At 36.1% G+C, this 19542-nt stretch overlaps 1 protein-coding gene across 6 annotated transcripts in view; it reads right to left on the bottom strand.

Moving 5' to 3' along the window:
* Nucleotides 1-19542, bottom strand: part of Cdh8 (cadherin 8) — a 356401-nt gene that overhangs the window by 119542 nt on the left and 217317 nt on the right. For all 6 annotated transcript variants that reach the window (XM_015488796.2, XM_048792057.1, XM_015488797.2 and 3 more), the window contains exon 8: nt 13752-13888. In XM_015488796.2, the coding sequence (XP_015344282.1) occupies nt 13752-13888 (137 nt within the window). The remainder of the gene's footprint in view (nt 1-13751; nt 13889-19542) is intronic.

Here is a 19542-nt window from a genome sequence, read left to right as displayed (position 1 = left end):
TTTTTTTTTTTTTTTTTTTTTTTTTTTTGGTGCCTGAAATGTACCTGGTCATTATCCTGCAAAGTCATAGCCACTAAAGAGTCATCAGCTGGTGACCAAAAGGAATAGTAACTCTCATTTCACTGAAGTACTGGAGAAAACTCTGAAGTCCAGAGTCACAAATAGGATAGGCCTAAGAAATAAACCTAAATTTCTCAAATGGATTTATCGTACCCATCTCTTTGATTTTAAAATTAGGCGTTCCTACCACAAATAAAATTATTATAGTATATGCATACAAGAAGAAAAACCAAAATATTCACAGGAAGATAACAGTGAACCAAAATTCATGGAAAACCACACTGAATAAAATAAACATTCCATGTTACATTATTGCTTTTTTTTTTATGGGATTCTTCCCAAGTAGACTGCAAGCAAGGTTATTCCCAGATATCCGCTCCCCCCACCGATATGTATATTATCTAACACAAGACAGGGAAGCTATTAGAACATTTGAAAATTATTAAAAGGATTCTTTTCAAGGATATGTGCCCCTCTATCACACTTAGCCATGCCAAACAGTGAGAGAGTTTTGGTTTTGACATCCAATCTGGTGGATTCAATCATACAGTGTTAGATCCGTGGCTTTCCCATGTCCTCTGACTGCCCTGAGTCTCATGCCACCCTTATCTAAAACAATACTCAGTATACATCACCCATTTTAAAGTTGCCATGAGGATTGAATGAAACAATAGGTTTGTATACAGTGACTAACATTCTTTATCTTAGATGCTAGTTTATTTTCTGTCCTTTATTGTCATACCCAGTTATTGAAAAATATTGCAGATCTAGATACTGAGCCTGAAAATATTGCAAGAAATCAAGTAGAAATAGTGACTCTTCCTTTTGTGCCCACACCACTTCCAAGGACATGCCTCTTAGGATGCCCAAAGACAAGTCATCTTCTCTGGCCATTCACAACCACCATATCTATATACAACCTTCCTGTTATTCAACAGGTTGACTATCACTTATCCAAGGGAACAAAAGGGTTTTGAAGTTCTATTTTTATTTTTTTCAGATTTTAGAATATTTACATATACATAATGAGATATTTTGAGGATAACCCAAATCTAAATATTAGTCATTTATATTTCATACCTTATCACATAGCTTGAGGGAAATTTGATCAAATATTTCAAATAATATTGTGCATGAAACAAACTTCATGCTGTGGAATTTTCTACTTGTAGCATCACATTGGCACATGAAAAGTTCCAGATTTTGAAACTTTAAACTTTTAGAACTTCAAATTTCAAATTTTGGGTTTTTGGATTAAAGGTGCTCCATTTATACTATGCATTCTTAAAGCACAGTCAAAAGTTGTATGTAGAAATAAAAGTATGTACAGCAGAGGCTGCCATATCCATGCCTGAGTGAAACAGACCAAGATGAACAAGGTCCTGGTTTTCATCACAGAATTTCCCAAGCCTCCCAGAAGGCCTCATGTGGTTGTTTGCCTATAACATTCTTGCTTTTCTTTTTCATTTATTAAAATGCATTGGTCTGGACTCTAAGAGTCTAGGTGAAAGCATCATACAGAAATAATTTCTTCCTACTATTAGCACTGTTTTATTTGATCTTAAAATACTTAAAGACAGACAAGACTTCAGACAAAAGCAATCATTCAGAGGACAAAGTTCAAATAAAGAAAAAAAATCAGCATCTCTTATTTTCATTGAGGTCTCCTATTTATATTCCAGGGGCCATTTATAGAATATAGCTGCTTTCCAATCACTTCTAATAGATGCACAGATATTTTCATATTTATTTTAGGTATCAGTTACCCTGAGATGTCACCCAACCCATCAGTTTCTGCCTTAGATGCTTTTTATATCTTTTCTTAAATAAACAAAGGGGTTTCTATGGTATTTTGTGGCATTCAGTCTTTGTTTCTTTGTAACTGCTACATAATTATATTGGAAATGTGAAAAACAGTTCAGCAGGAAATCAAATGCTGGCTCAGTATGGGTATTTTTATATCCACAGACACTTAAATATTAACCAGCAAAGATATTTAGATACCATGTCTAACACACCATCTAATGACAAATCATATTTAAAAGCCAGCAAAAAAGAAGTTTTCAAAAACACATATTTTCTCTATAGTACATTAGTTGTTTATTATTTATTTTCATTTTTAATTGTTTTGCTAGACAAAACTATATTTAAATAAAGAAAAGGCAAAAGGGTTTTTCATTTTTGTAAGAAGGCCACTTCCCATTAAACATCTAACTCCGAATAATCCAAACTCCTGAGGATTTATCGTTTGCATTGTTAAAAACAATGCCTGCTAATTGAAAACATTTTATATGTAAGGTGACAAGACATATTCTACAAAACATGTGTATATATTTTATAAAATCTACAAATATATTCTATCAGCCAAGTATATTTAGGCTTCCTATTAAGTATTAGTTTTCTTTTCACTGATGAAGAAATAAATCAGATAGGTCAAAGAAACAGTTTATGTCTGGGTGGGTAATTGTTAATGAAACGTAGATTGAAATTCATATTTGTTTGACTGCAATGTCTAAGCCTTTTCCCTTCACACTTGTTATCCACAGTTTTATTCCTTGTCTCCCTCTTCCAGCCTATTGTTAAGCACTCATTGTTAAATTATAACAGCAGGGGTGTGGAGCTGACTTCACCATCATTCCAGGCTTATCTCAGTAGGTAACAAAAACATTCACACTTCAATATTAGCTCCTCATTTAGACTTTAATGTAGTTTAAAATTTAGGAACCAGAGGTTCCTAAAAATCCAAACTCTTCTGGAATAGAGTTCACAGATGCAAACGTTAAATTTCTTGTGCTTACCAGGACCTCCTGCCATCTTTCCCCACCCCTTTCAGTTGCTTCAGTGGGATGAAAGTCTACTGATAATGTTCCATTGTGTTCCAAACTCTTTTATGAAGAACTGGCTGAAGGACAGTGTGAACACTTACACGGGCCATCTTTTCTGTAATCTGACTTGTTAACATGAGTCATGACATGTCTGAATAGCAACTGGGCTCTCAGTTGGAGAGGATAGACGCTAAATGTTCAAATACTGGGCTGGCGATTCACACAAACCTAGGATCGAATGCAACTCAGCCAGCCAACTGAATCGGGTGGGCTTGAGCTTTGTTGTCTTTGCTTTATTAGATAAAAGAGCTGATGGTACTGACTCATGGTATTGACTTAGAGTGAGAATTAAGCCCAATATGGAGCACGGAAAGGGCTAGAACACTGTCAAGTGCAGAGTAAGCAGCCACACTTTTAATTGCATAATTATTTTTATCCTGGTCACCAAGGCTTACCATCTCCAACAGCATTTGTTCCTCCTCTTCCCTCATTAGTTTTAATCAGATGCCAATTTCTGTCTGTTCAAACTCCACCTCTAAGGCAGCTTTAGTTTTGTTCTGGATTAAGATGGCTGGGAGACAGCAATGGTTCTTAAAGTATGGTCCCTGGAAGAGCAACTTCAGTCTCTCATGGGAACCTGTTAGAAATACAAATTTGTGGCCTTGCTGTGTGGTTTAACAAGCCCTTCAGGGAATTCTGGTGTATCCTATAACTTCAGATATGTTGGATCACAGCCATAATTCTCTCCTTGCCATAATCTATGTTTTTTGCCTTTTCATTGCATTCCTAACTTATCTTGCTCCCAAACTTCAATATTCAATGCTAATATTCTTGGCCTTGTATTTCCTTTATTTCAATGCACTGGATGGGCCCCTCTGATACAGAGAATAGCATAATTTCCATGATCTCTCATTTGAAGGCAACCATCATAGACTGCATAGATAGATAAGATAGATAAACAAATAGGTATATATAGAAAGTATATCTGTTATTCAACTCTGTTTCTACCTCTTGACTCCTCTTCTTCAAAAGTTATTCTAAGGTCTTCTCTTCTTGATCAAAACATTTCCTACTTTGGAAATGCATCTCTGACAAAAGCTAACAGCTGGTTCATGATTCTGAATTTTTAAAAAAATTCCAGAGAATACTCTTTTCCAACCAAAGAAGGAATCTCGGCCTATTTCCTATTACACGTTGTTTTAGTGAATGATATGTTAGAGTTTCAGATGTCTGCTTCTACTTCTTTGCTACATTCTTAGAAATTGAAGAAGAGTTCTCACCACAAAAACATCTAAACTATGAGGGAAATCATGTTTATTATCTCTATATGGCCATGCCATAATATACACATATTTCAAAACATTATAATTGTATGCTATAAATATACACAATAACTCTATTAGAAAAAAAAGATCAAATAGGAAAAGGTCATGTCTTTCGGTTTTCTAAATCTGTAAGTCTGGACACAGAGTTAGAACACATGGGATATTTGCTCTAGTTTAGAGAAACAATACTGATGTGTATAGATCAGTATTATCTATGTATATATCATGCTCTGGAGAGACTTGCTCTGTGAACTTCAGGGCTGGGGAGGTAAATCCGCATGAGTATACCTCCTCATCAAATGCTCAAAAGATTTTTTGGAGACTAAAATGAAACAGTACTTATCAAGATTTCAACAGCGCTTCTCTTCTAAAGTTGCTGCTCAAAGGATATTCATTTCCATTTTCTTAGCTGATTTGAATTCTTGGATAGAAGAAATTGGCAGCCATAATAGGAGCAGGAATGACACTTCTTTGTGACAGAGTATATGGACCTTAGGTGAGTCCATGCCATAGGGAGAATCCAGGGGCTGAAAGTATCAGCAAAATATAAATAAGGGTGCAGAGTAACTGATGCTTACCACCCCAAATTAGATGGAAGTTAATTTGTTGTAGTTTAAACATCCACCATCTGACTAAGGGGCCATCTGTACTTAAAAAAAAAAAAAGTGCAGGTGTGTGGGGGTGGATAAGGATGAACTTGGGGCCTATTTTTAACTCCAGTCTCTAAGCTTTGGATTAGGGATTCCTGTAATCACAAAATGTTTTCATTCTTTTGGTTTTGCTGCTTTGTAGCCTGCTTCTACTTGTTCAATATAGATCAGATTAAATGACAAATGGGCTTGTTGGGTAATGAAGTGAGGGCTGGCATTATTCAGGGCTTGCCTCAAGGTTCTCAGAAGGGAGGAGAAATACAGATTCCCAGATTAGAAGTCTGACTTCTTGTTGAAGGAGACAGAGGGCTGGGGAGGCTAGGTGCGGGGGAGGGGGGTCCTATCTACTAGCACCTTTCACTTGGTCTCTGATTCCCAAGATCGGTTAATATTACATGCTAGTCTTCTCTGTGAGCACAGACCATGCCTCACAATATTCATACAGGGAAACATAGTTATTCTTACTCTTTAAGACCCATATCCAGTCACTCAGGATAGAAAGACTTGAAAAATGCAAACAGCCATGGTTCGTTCACACGTTTCTGTCTGTCAGAGATTTTTCACTAAAAACTGAGTGGGGTATAGTAAAGCAAAGATCTTTTCCACCAATCAATTAATAGTGTCTGTTTGGACTCAGAAGGCATCAATAGTACTCCCTCATGGTTGTTAATTCCTTATTTCCTTTATTCATTCATTCATCTAGTAAATATTTATTTGAAGCCCCAAGCATTGCACTAGGCCCCCAGGATACAACAATGATCAATAATAAAAGATAATAAAATGCTTCATGAGAGCAGGGGATACTTAACGGTTTCTTCTCATAGAGATCCATTTTCACAGTCTCAGCAAATAAGTTTATAATACGCTTTGATAAGTGATTTGGAGAAAGAAGTTCACTTAAAACAAAGTGAGAACTTATATAACAAAGGAAACCTATCCAGCCAGAGATATAAGGAAATCATTATAAAAACAATAGCTAACGTGCGCATTAGCATTTGTGGAGCAGAAGTTGTTCTAAACATTATAAGTGAATTGTCAGATTCAGTGAATTAATATATTTATAACTTAAGCTGAGATTCTAAGGAATCCATAGTTAATCAGTGGATGGCTGTTAGAAATGGCATGTTCTATCTTTTCACCCAAATGTGCAAGATTTTAGAGAAGAGTTCTGAATGTGTGCACTATCTTGAGAAGAAGATTCTGGAAGTTAAGTAATTCACCAACCGAGTGAGTGTGGATACATGAAAAGTAATTGACCATTCAAAGCACATGGACATGGACGCCTGCCCTCCCACCATACCATAATTCTCTTGATCTCTTATTTCCTTCCATATTCAAACTGATATCTGCACTTTCTCTCGCTGTCCTTATGACTTCTCCAACTAAAGACAAATCAAAGCCTGAGGGCAATTAACCAGATGTTACCCTATTTTTATAACCTGTTCAATGTCTAGGGTCTTTCTTACCTCTCCAAGTCTGGTACTTCAGACGAGGAGATTACCATGCACCACAAGTGGTCACGAGTTACGAGTTACTGTTGAGTCTTTGAGGACTGTGGTTTACCAAAAAGACCAGGGAAAGATGTCAGAATAGGAGCCATTTTCCTACTCTCCTTTTTTACGGTTATAAATAAGGAGCTATAAGTCATACTGACACACTAAACGAGTGCCTGGTTAAAATCTATATCATCCTCTTCAAACTGTGTGCACTATCCAGGCAAACTACATGAGACAGATGCAAAAGAATGGACAAGATGAAGAGGCTGTGGGAAGAAATGGGTAGAATGGTTTCAAAACAAAGAGAAAATTGGAAATGCCAAAGTCAATATGCAATAAATGAGGTGGGCATTGTTGAAGGTGGCAGGAGATTCACAGGGATGAAAATAGAGGAGATGAGCTGAGAACAGAATTGAGCTTACGTCACCTACCTCCCTTGTCCTGGAATTGCACAGACTCTAATTCTTCCATTTGGGGAATTATGTTTGGATACTGCTTCCTTCCCCAGGAACATATAGCTTCCCCTTCCTGTTTCCATATTTTATTTCCCCCTTCCTTTCTTTGCACTCCTCTTTGTTTAGAACACTGATCTCCACCTAGCCCTCTTTGTTTAGAGCATCCATCACCACCTCACAACACCTACCTGAGTTGGGGGGATCTTGGCAGGAATTAGGCTTGAGTACATATTCCTAGTTCTACCAGTCACACACATACAACTGCAGCTTCTTCCATATCTGTAGTCCTTTAACCACTCCTATACCTGAATTCATGGCCCACATTTAGGCTTTTCCTTTCTGTGAAAGTTATCTAATTGGACCAGGGCCTGTCTCCATCTACTTCACTCCCACCCTATGCCAGGGAATGGCATGGATCTTAATGAAGTTCTAGTCCTAAGGATGCCTGGAAGCAATAAACATTGATATGTGTTGAACAAATTCTTGATATAAAATCTGAAGTCTTCTATGATCAGGCAATTCAAACATGTAGGCATGGGCCTGCTTCATTTTGAGGGCTGTTTCATAGTTATTGGTCAATCTGCTATGCCTGGACCAGGAGCAAGAGGAAGGTCAGTTAAAAACCATTCCTTCTACAAAGTACAAAAATAACTGCACCTAGCAGTGATTCATAGGCTTTAATTACCCAATTTTTTTTCCTGTTTGTTTTGGTTTGGTTTTACTTTTGTTGTGGCTATGGGGAGGGAAAGGGTTAATAACAAATATAACCTTAACTTAAGCAGTTATTGAAAGCCCCATGTAAGGGTTGGATTAACTACATGAATATGAAGAATTTATTCATTACTTTCTATAGTAAAAGTCATAGTATTATTATGCTTAACTCAATTCTCAGTACACTGCAGAGTTTAAAGAGAAATTATTAGTTCCATTTCACAGATGAGACAACTGAGATTAAAAGTGGGGAACTACTGTGCCTGAGGTTTAATGGTCAAAGCATGGTCAACATTCTACCTCCATCTACCTCCATATCCCAAGATTCCTCACATAATCATAAACAATGAGCCACCTATAAAGAAATATTTTTTTTCTAAGTGGTCTTGGTTGGACAAAGCAATTATTCTGGCCACTGGGCCTCATGCCAGGAAGAAACATTCCTTAAGTGCTATCAAACTAGTGCTTTCCCTGGGAGATTTAAACATCATTAGTGAAAAGCTTCATTTGCAATATTGTGTGCAGCCCACTGTAGTGGGCCAGAGCAATGCATTATCACTAACTCAAAGAGATTAATTTAATGGGCAATTATATGCTTCTTGCTTTGAATACTTTCAGGTAACCAAGGGTCGTGTGTTTTTTGGAACTGCGAATTGCCAGCTTCCAGGTGTAGAGCCTCAGAGACTTTTGTCACTTTCCATTCTGTTCAAGTTCTCTGTGAAGGACACTTTAAAATTGGCACTCAATGCCTATAGAAGGCCCCTGCACACACTCTATCCTAAACAAATCGGTTCTTTCACTGTCCTGTAATACCTTGTATCTGTCTTAGAGATACACTGATTGCTCATGATCTGCCATCTGAGAAACCTAACTTCAAATTGCACCATAATGCTGAGTGAAATCTCACAAAATCCATGAAGGAAAAATGAACCACAAACAGCCTCACCTCCATTCTCTGTCTTCATTTGCCTTCTTTGCTTTTAAAGTTTAATGTACATCTGACTGTGTGTGTGCATGTGTGTGTGTGTGTGTGTGTGTGTAGAAGAAAGTTGTGAAAATTGGATTCCTAAATTTCTCCCTTGAAATTCTGATTCAGTAGGTCTTGAATGAAGAATAGCACTCTTTTGTTTATTTTTTTGTTTGCTTTAAGCAATTATCTAAGTGATTTCGACTGTAGTATTCATTGAACAGCACAGTCCCCTCAATGAGCATGTTGTGTAATATTTGGTAGGAGTTCAGGCATGCCAAGATGGCAGAGTCAGGGCATAAGAAAGATATTGCTGGAGACCAAGACAGGGAGATCAGTCATCCTGTTCCTGTTTATAATAAGTCCCATTCCCATGACAACTCCAGCCACAGTGGACTTATCAGCCTGACAACTGCTGCCACCACTGCCATATTTTAAAATGACAAATGGGGGTAAAATGCCCATATTCTAATTAGGTTTCTAAAGTAACCAATGGGGGAAAATTAGACAATATTCTAATTGGGTATCTTAAGGTAATCAATGGGAACAAATGGCCTAAGGTCTTTAGTCTTGTTCTAAGGAAAGAGAACAACTCACAGTTTGGTTTATAAGATACTAATTTCCAGACATTGGAGCCTTAAGCCTTTCTTTCTGGCTTGGACCACTCCACTCTACCTTGGGAAGAACTACTATCACCTTCACTTTCAATAAATCTGTACATTGTCTCTCACTCCTGTGTGTCTTAGTCAATTCTTTGTTCAGGACACCAAGGATCTAGGCCACAACTGGACACCCCAGTGAAAACTTCCACTCTGTTATTCAGTATCATAATTTCTAAAATGGAAATAGAATTCCAGTTTGAAAAGTACAAAGCTCTGCTTTGTCCTTTAGTCAAAATTCCTTCTCTTGCTTTTAAATGTTAGAAAAGGAGAGTCTGATCTAATAATGTGTGTTTGTTCTTTCCTCAACCACACTCTTGTCTACCCCAACCTTCTGCTTTGCACAGAAACCCTACTCCATTGACTTGATTCAAAAATGAAATAGTCATGCCGGAAGCTCAAACTGAGCAGGAGGATAAAGAGGAAAGAAGATTGAAGTGAGGATTCCCCGGAAAGTATTTAAAAACATTCTTTTGTGTGTGGTACTGGGGATTAGAACCCAGGGCCTTGTGCATCCCCAGCCCTAAAAACATATTTTCTTCAGTTAAACATGGGTCCAATTCTGCTGCTATACTCCACAACTCTTTCTTTGCATGGAACTTTAGACAAGTCACTTGACCTGACTTTCTTTTTTTCACACATGCCTTTGATGATAGTATTTACTTTTAGGGAGTGATGTGAGAATTAAATGCATTAAAGGACTCACGTAATAATTTTTTCAGCAGTTAATTGGCCAAGAAAATTTACCTGAAATCTTTATCCTCATGATAAAAAAAAAATACACTGAAGTTTTAGGGGATGGGCTTATTGCCAGATGAGATATGCTATACCAGCCTAATGTCTTATTAGCACATGAACATCCAATTGCAGTTTCATGGGGTGAGATGTACTGGTTTGTCAGGAAAGCAGGCTAGATCCTTTACCACTAGAATACTTGGGTGATACACACAGTCTTGGTTTCCTGAATCTGACACAAGTGGATAAAGGATGACATCTGCAATCTCATTAAAAGATAACAGATGAACTTCCTTAAAATCCACTTTTTAGCTTAATTTCATTTGTTTGAATCTTTTTGTCTGATGAGATGGCATTCTGAGAGTACTTTTAAATTGGTCTCCCTGGAATGAATATTCCTTTATCATTATTAGAACTCCTCCTATGAGGTTTGTTATTCTGGGTGGTTTTAATATTCATCTTGGACAAGTACAATCAATCTTCCTTTAATATGTCTTTTTCCCTAAGACATGGTCTGGGGCTTTGGAAGGCAAATACTGCATGATGGGCAAAATAATCAAACCAAGTCAAAATAAGTTTCCAAGCCTTTTTCGCAGTAGTTCCAAAATTTCTTAAGTTCTCTGTGATCGCATTATTTCAACTTCCTTTCATGATTTAGAATCAAGATGGCTCAATTGTATTTTTAATTTTCTAGATCTATGACAGCCCTCACTTTTATTTTATAGCTAAAACTAAAAATTTCCTTTATGTTCTCATTTTTATTAGTACTAAAAAGTTTTAGGCAAAATTTTTAAAAAATGGCAATGAGTTTACTTCAATATTTCTTAAGATGTTTAACCTGAACTTGTTTCTTGGCTAAAATATGCATATAAAGTTTGTTAAGCTTTTAGTCTCTGAGTTAAAAAAATGTAAGGTGACTCCCATTCATTTAACAGGGTAACATGTTGTTGTTTTATATTTTGAAGTCTATAAGTCTCGTGATCAAGCTGAGATTCATCATATGGGCAAAGGCACACTATATTCATTCTCAGCATGAAACCAACTATAAAATTGTATCTAAGATTGACATGAGTCATTTCTCTGAAAATAGGAAACTATCTTGTCTACTTTTGATATTTCTTAGAATTTTGTTATCTTGTATGAATAATTCATATTATAATAATAATAGTACTTTAAAATTTAACTAGTTGCTTTACCGATGCATATAGAAACTTGTGTTTCATATTTATTAAAAAGCATTTTTTTTGCTGTTTTTTAAATATATGTTTCATCAGAGAATGACCCTTTTTGCATTTCTTTCTACCCATCACAAGGGAACTTCTTTAGTTCCCAGCACTGGGACTTTCTCCTTACCTCTGTGTCTCTATGGGTACTCAGCCAAGTTCAGTACCCTCTCTTATATGGAGATGTTTCCAGGGACCACTGCTAGGAAACCTCCAAGAGGAGCAAGAGTTTTGACCATCTTGCTCCCTGCTCCATCCCCAGTCACTAGATGAGTGGCTGGTAAACAAAGACACAGTAAATAATTTGTGAATGAAACAGTAAACAACTTTCTTCCCCTGCAGTGTTTGGGACCCTTGTCACCCTTAAGTTAACAACTCACTGCAGGAGAACCTGGCTTTTGTACTGGTCTTTCTTACTTTCCTGTGATGCCTTGGAAATGAACCTTTTGTTTTTGGATTGCCCTGAAGTATTCCTTAAGCACCTGGCCTGTGTATTCATTTATTTTTATTCCTTAGAGTGGAATACATGATTGCTTATAATTGGGACAACCTTGATGAATATTTAAGTAAAGGCATTATCTTGTAAAAATAAATAAATAAATATCATGGATTAAGTGTAGCTTGACTAGGTTATATTCAACATGGGAGAAAATTCTTTGGAAAGTAATTAATGCTTACATACTTTAAAGAAAACTGCAGCTCTTTCTAGCTTATTATAAAGTCTCATTCCAATCTAAATGCAGTTTCTCTTAGAGGCTTAAAGTGATAATGGGGCTTCAACATCATAAATTATTAAAATTTCATGTCTATACCCTTCTAAATGGGCTTAACACCTGTAATAAACCAAAACCACCAAATGGTTTGCTTTCCCTGTTCTCTTAATTCTACAAGGGGGAAATCACTACCAGAATGACACAACAGGGAAGAAAATAGAATTTCTAAACTAAGAAATACAGCAAAGTTCTCAAGGCTCTATCTTTATCCAGAACCAGAGCATGGAAGGATTGAGAAACTATGTATCAAATTGTATGCTCTCTGCCAGCACTCAAGTTGCTACAACAAACAGACATTGCTCACATATGCTCTCTTTCACCCAAAGGTTCTGCTTATAAGGCTCCATGGAGGACACATCTAAGAATAAGAGAACATTGTGCCTCTTCTGAATACCTGGATAACTTTTCCTACAAATAAGGCATGGATCTCAGAGATATGTACCAGTTTTCACATTAGCTACAAGAAAACACAGAGTGAATTTTGAGGTATACACCTTTAATTATTCTCTGAGTCCTCTCTATGCTGTGTGTGTGTGTTTGTGTGTGTGTGTGTGCACGTTCGCACTTGGTGAGGTGGAGGGTAATAAGTCTTTCTTTATGATGATTTTTAACCCCCCTCCGCTGGAGATGCAACTTAGGGCTTGTTGCATGCTAGATAAGCATTCTACTACTGAGCTACATGCCCAGACCCCTAAAGTTGATTTTTTTTATTTGCTTCTGAAGATTCCCTTTACCAAACTCCTTCAGGAATGTATTCTCTCCCTTTGTGTATAACTTTGAAGACCTAATCAGGTCCTTCCTGGAAAGAAGATATTTAGATAATGTGCAAAATTTGTTTTGCTCGAAAATAAAATGAATGTCATGCCACTTTTGCAAGTTTTCGTACAGTATTAAAAATTTAAACTAAGTAAAAGCTGTAAAAGATCATGTCTTACTAAATCTCACCATTTTGCAATAGCTTAGAGACTCAATGGTGGATCCATTAAGTGCAAAACATTTATGCTCATTAAAAATTAATAGAAAGTGTTATTTAATAAAAAAACAAATCTCCTCCCCTACAGAACAGCTTGAATTTTAAAAAATATGAAATATTACATTGAATTTATACAAAAGATATGTTTAAATAGTCTGACCACTATATAAAATATCTTCAAATCTAATAAGTACAATAAAATTATTTGTGATCTCATATCTTCAAAATTATATATATATATATATTATTTTTGGTACCAGGGATTGAACTCAGGGGTACTTGACCACTGAGTCACATCCCCAGCCCTGTTTTGTATTTTATTTAGAGACAGAGTCTCACTGAGTTGCTTAACGCTATACCATTGCTGAGGGTGGCTTCGAACTTGCAATCCCCCTGCCTCAGTCTCCCAAGCCTCTAGGATTACAGGCATGTGCCACCTCACCCATCCCCAAATGATATATATTGAAAGAGCAACGTTTTCTTCCCTATTTTCTGCATGTGAATATGTATATCTACAGTCTGAATATGTGCACAATTATTTCTATATTGTATATACATTACAATATGTTTACTTCTTCATAGTGTACAGTTCTTAATTTTTTTCACTTACCCTTTCAACTAAATCTTTTTCCATGCTTTAAAATATAAAACATTATTTTAATGGCTGAATAACAGATACAAGATATCAAAATATTTGGAAATAAGAATATTTGCTTCCCACATATCTTGAAAACATTGGTAATTTGGGATTGTGTAAGGAAATTTTGTGTTGAGGTGATACACCGTGCCAATGACAAAATATCTAACAGAAACAGGGACCATTTATCACATGATCAATAGGCATAAATTGAATCCAGTCAAATAAGGAAAAAAAAAAAGAATAAACCCCAGGCACTTACTAATTTCAGTTGCAATGATTGTTATGTTATGCCACACACTTAATTCTCTGTCAAGTGGTGTTGCCAGAGTGATCTTCCCATCATCTGCATTAATGTTGAACTGTCTCTCCAGGTCAGTGTGACGGTCGATGGAAAACCTACAAAACAGATATATCTGTAATCTACTTCAACATTTATGTGATCCATACATTCCATGGCAGACCTTTAGTAATCCTCAGAGAGCCATAGTTGTGAAGTCTAATGAATTGGGAAACTCTGTGGCATCATCATTTGTTAAACAAAATGACTGAATGAGGCACAAGGAACTTAATAATTATTGTCTAAGGAGCAATTAGCTACATATACAACATGGAGGTCACAAACTGCCATCGGTTTCAATAGGTAGCATCTTCAAAAATGGATACTGATGAAGGGCTAATTGGACAATCAATCACATTTATTGGACAGCTTATGATAATTAGTAGTTGCCACAAAATATCATATTTAACAATGAACTCAAGCCCAAAGCAAGATGGTGCCAGGCAGCAGGTTATCCATAGCAGATTAAGGTAAATATATTCTTTGTTAAAGTTTTCACTCCACCACATTTCTCGGGTCTCCCTTCCATCTCTCTCTCTCTCTCTCTCTCTCTCTCTCTCTCTCTCATAGTGATTTTTCTTTGTTTTCATTTTAAGTATGTGTTCAGAGTTTCTTTCAGTCTCAGTATGTAAAAATCAGATCATCATTGGTCCTTTAATAAATGTTTTATAAAAAGTAAAATAGATATTTTAATTTATCTATAACACTAACTTGATAAATTAAGAACTTCAAATAAACTTGTAATTATTGCCTCTATTAAAAAAAGAAAACTTTTGGATAAGACAATGAGAAAATGTTCAGTGTCTAGAGCAATCTGCTTATCAAGAGCACTAAGAAACAAGGTAATATAGAATTCATTCTCCACATCCTTTATTGGTATCTTTTTTACATACCAAGATTTATATTCTCAATATGCAAAACTGTATCCAGTAAAGCTTTACCAAGTACAAAACTTTCTTAGAAAGATTAGTGCATAAGTAAGCAGTGAGAGCAACTTAAACAGGATAGGAGGGAAGCCCCAAGAAAGATGTAGACAATCCCATTTCAGGCAGAAAGGCTAAAGAAGCCCTTCATAGTTGAGGTGATATCATAGATAGTGCACATAAAATCTCTGTATTCACCAATACTCATCAACTTCAAATCTGAAAAATGGCCCCTTGCTAGTTGGTATTGAACACTTTGTAATTTTATGCATAGTCTTCATAAACATTTATGATATATTCAAAAATAAGTGCATGTTGTTCTAATAGATTAGACAAGTATATCCCCTTAAAATTCTTTTTTTTTTTGGTCTAGTTTAGTTTAGTTTTATTTTGTTTTTTCTTTTTTAAATTAAATTATTCATTCTAATTTGTTATACATGATGGCAATTCATTTCATATTAAAAATATAGAGCACAATTTTTCAAGTCACCGATTGTACACAAAGTATTTTCACACCATTCATGTCTTCATACATGTACTTTGAGTAACGATGTCTAACTCACTCCTCCTTCATTCCTATCCCCTAGCACCTCCCTTCTCCTCCCTCCCCTGTGCCTTATCTAAAATTCCTTCATTCTTCCCATGCTCCCCCATCGCCATTATGAGTCAGCATACTCATTTGAAAGAAAACATTCTGCCTTTGTTTTTTGGGGATTGACTTACTTCATTTAGCATTATATTCTCCAAATCCATCCATTTACCTGCAAATGCTATGATTTTATTCTCTTTTAATGCTGAGTAATGTTCCATTGTGTATATATACCAAAGTTCCCCTATCCATTCATCTACTGAAGGGCATCTGGGTTGGTTCCACAATTTACCTATTGTGAATTATGCTGCTATAAACATTGATATGGCTGAGTTCCTGTAGTATTCTATTGTACCTTTGTATAGTTAACATTTTAGATTTTGTTGCAGATTTCAAATATGCTTGTATATGAATATGTATCTGCCTATCTGTCTGAATATCTACTTATGGGGATAGCTAGATAGCTGATAAGATAGGTTGGTAGAGAGGTATAGATAGGAGTACGTATGAATTATTCCTTCCTCTTTTAGTTATTTGTTTTTATTAGAAGTGGTAGGCATATGCTTTATATTAGATCTAAAGGCCATTGAAAAAAGGCATCTTTCCAGGGGTGGGAGACAGGGAGTGATGGGGGAAGTACTAGGGAGTGATACTGGCCAATTTATATTATTCTATTGTGTGCATGTATGAATATGTAACAACAAATACCACCATTATGTACAACTACAATGCACAAATAAAAAATATAAGAAATAGGGGGGTATCTTTATTAAATCCTCCCCACCCATAACAAGTATCATTGAAGTACTTAGAAAAATATCTTAAAATATTTATTTTATTGACAATTGTTCATGGATAAATTCTTTGGACAAAAACATGAAAGATGAAGTTGTAACTCTTGATTTAATAATGACTCAGCTACAAATACAACTAAGAGAGTGACTTGTATCCACACACTAGACCATACACCCTCCATCCCCACTCACAAAGATGACTGGAGAAATTCAGAAAGGATTTAAGAATCCAGACGCAGATATGCAACAATAAAGTCCTCAATAAAATCCTGAGCATGAGAAGGTATTTATTGCAGAAAATTATTTGAATCTCCTGCATTACGGAAAGAAAACTAAAGGCCATTTTCCACGGGAACAATAACAGTTGATTAGCCCAATGAGATTTTGAGTTGAACTATAAAATTACTGAACAGACACGTGATTTGTTCCAGATATCACATATAGTCTGACTCTTAAAAGGCTAAGAAATATCCAGAGGTTTAATTATCACTTCCTGCATCCTATTTGTAAATAAATTTTACAGGCATTTCTGTGTGCTAGTAATTTTATTGTCTCATTGTGGAACCTCACACATTCATGCAACAACCAATTTCCCAGAGGCTGCAGTAAACAAGAATCAATCTAATAACTGATATTCTATGAATCCCAAATCGAAAACACACTCCCTGGTTATTTGGTACGTATCCAATAACTGCCTTGAACTTCTAGCCTAGAAGAAGTACTGGGAACAGTGACAGGATATTTAGAAGTTGGCATTTAAAAACAATATTGTTTGTTTAATCTCTTATGCAAATATGTGTCATACAGATCACAAACTTGGAGCAAATTGTATCTCTATTATTTATGTATTGCTGTTTCTGAGATAATTAGTAAATTCACTTAGCCTCAATTTCTTTGCTGGCAAAAAAATGAAGGATCTATATTCAAGGAGTGGTTATAAAAATTAAAAATAAAGCATGAATCAATCTCTGGCACTTAGTAGGTACTAAAAATAGGATCATCATCATTACCATTGTTGTTAATGTCTCTTATTAATGAAATCTTAATAAACTTTGCCATTTGGAAAGTTGTAGGGAAGACCTCCTCTTCCTTAACAATTTATAAATAACAGAAAACCAGGAAAATATTTTGGTGTTCTTTAACTTCCATGACTTTAACAAACACAGGGGTATTTTTTCTCATTTTTAAAAGTTTCAGTTCATGACAGACTTTATGAGTGAGTCACAAGAATTTGTATAACAGACTATAAATACAGCCCTGGAGTAAGATCAGAGGTAAGAATATCATATATTCTGAAGGAACTTGATGGGAGGGAAATGACTTGGTTTAAAATTCAGCCTAGAGTCTGCTTCAACTATATCACCTGGCTGCCTCTTTAGAAAATTTCATACATTGTATTGCCTAGTAAACTCTATAATGAGAACTCAAAGAACTACAAAACAAGAAAACTCTGACTTCACAGTCAACAAGCATGTATTAAGCCCCAAATGTGTACCAAACGCAGTGCTTGTTCTTCTCCTGTCTCTCCTGATTTATTATACTTCGATCTCCTGGCAACCACTGTAGATTGGTTCCATGTTCCCTTCCTAGATACCAACCTTTATAAGTCTTAGGGGTGCTTGAGTCCCTTATATAAATTGGCATGGTATTTGCATCTAATTTTCACACATTTTTCCATATTCTTTAAATCATTTCTAAATTGTTTATAATATCTAATACAATGTAGGTGCTAGGTACCTAGTCATTATCCTGTATTGTTTGAATAATAATAATAAAAGTTTGTACAGGTTTAATAGAGACACTACCATAGTTCTGACTGTGCAGGATACCAGGAAGACAGTTGATGGTCAACTAAACATGCTAGAAAGAGAGAGAAGGATCCATGGAATGGCGGGAGGCATCAGCAGGGTATGCCTACAAATCTCTTCATTCACATGAATTCAGCATGGGGCTTGGCAAGTGAGAAATTCAAGTTTTGCTTTTAGGAATTTTCTGTATTTTTTTATCCAAATATTTTGAATCCATGATTTTTGAAATAGCAGTTGTTTGAAACTGCAATGCAGAATCCCACAGATACAATGGGCTAATTGTATAATGAGTGAAAGAAAAATAAAATTCTCGGAGATGAGTGTTATAGGGACTTCTGGGAAACTGAGGAAGTGCAAGGTCACCTCTACATCCCAGTTCCTGCAACCAAGCCAGAAAGACTTCAGACATGTTAATCAGAGTAATAGGCATGAGTTTATTAGAATAGAAGGAATGGGAGGAAAGGGAACACTACTAAAGGATAGGATAGAGTGGGTCCTCTCAGAGAAACATTCTTGCCTCTCCTGCTTTCCAGTTTTATTGAAAGTCCCAGGGAAGTTTTACTTCCAGTTTTACATAAGAACATCTCCCATGTCCACCATTTTACTTTTGAGTGACATCATAGGAAATGCATGGACTGCCACTAAGAAGGTGGTGTGGTGCTCAGAGTTGGAGATTTTAAGGAAATTGAGACTCTGTTTTTGTCTCAATTTCCAGTCCCTCTAATCAGTTTATTACTCTTTGAATTACACCCATCAAATTTTGTGAGGGTCTAGATGTTTTGGCTATCAGGGTGATTGGGGATTGTGACATAGTTTTATTGAAAACAAAGAGTCCCAGAGACTTGGTTACAAGAGATAATGAACATGGTTAAGTTTTTTCTTAATTAAGGCTGGGGGAGGTTTTAAATATACTGAGCTCTCTCTTCCAAGTGCTCATCTGTCAGTTATGGCTCCTGTGATTTTCAGTTGCCCTTCCTGATCCTTCCCTGCTCACCTGTTCATGGCTGACTAGCTTCCTAACACCAGGACATTTATATAATACAACTGGTAAAGAGCTAAGATAGATTGAATACCTATATGTATAATTCATTCTGCAACCCATGCATAAAAACAATCTTGGAAGGGGCTTACCTTATTCATGCATAAAACGGGGATATTGTAATCACACCTGGCTATTAGGATTGTCGGGGTGATCAGATGAGATGACACATGACACTTCACAACACATGTGCTGACCACTGCGGGAAGCACTGTGCCAAGGGCTCTCACATCACTTATAGGACAGTGAGACATCCTTTCATACCTATATGTGTATTCAATATTCTAAATGGAAAACAAAGACACAGAGTGCCAGCATCCCAAAACTTGTATGTTGAAATCCTAGCCTCCAAGGTGATAGTATAAGAAAATGGACATGAGGGCTCTGCCTTCAGAGTAGTTAATTCTTATAATTTATAAAAAATTATAATTAAATTCTTATAAAAGAAATTCCAGAGAACTAGCAAGCCCCCTTCTACGAATGTGAGAATATAACCAGAAGCCATTAGTCTGCAATCGAAGAAAGGCCTCAGCAGAACCTGACCATGCTGGCTTGCTGAT

This window comes from Marmota marmota, unplaced genomic scaffold, assembly GCF_001458135.2.
Source record: "Marmota marmota marmota unplaced genomic scaffold, marMar, whole genome shotgun sequence".
NCBI classification, from domain to species: Eukaryota; Metazoa; Chordata; class Mammalia; order Rodentia; family Sciuridae; genus Marmota; species Marmota marmota.
Note: the sequence above shows the minus strand (reverse complement) of the source record. Positions and strands in the feature narration are given on the sequence as shown.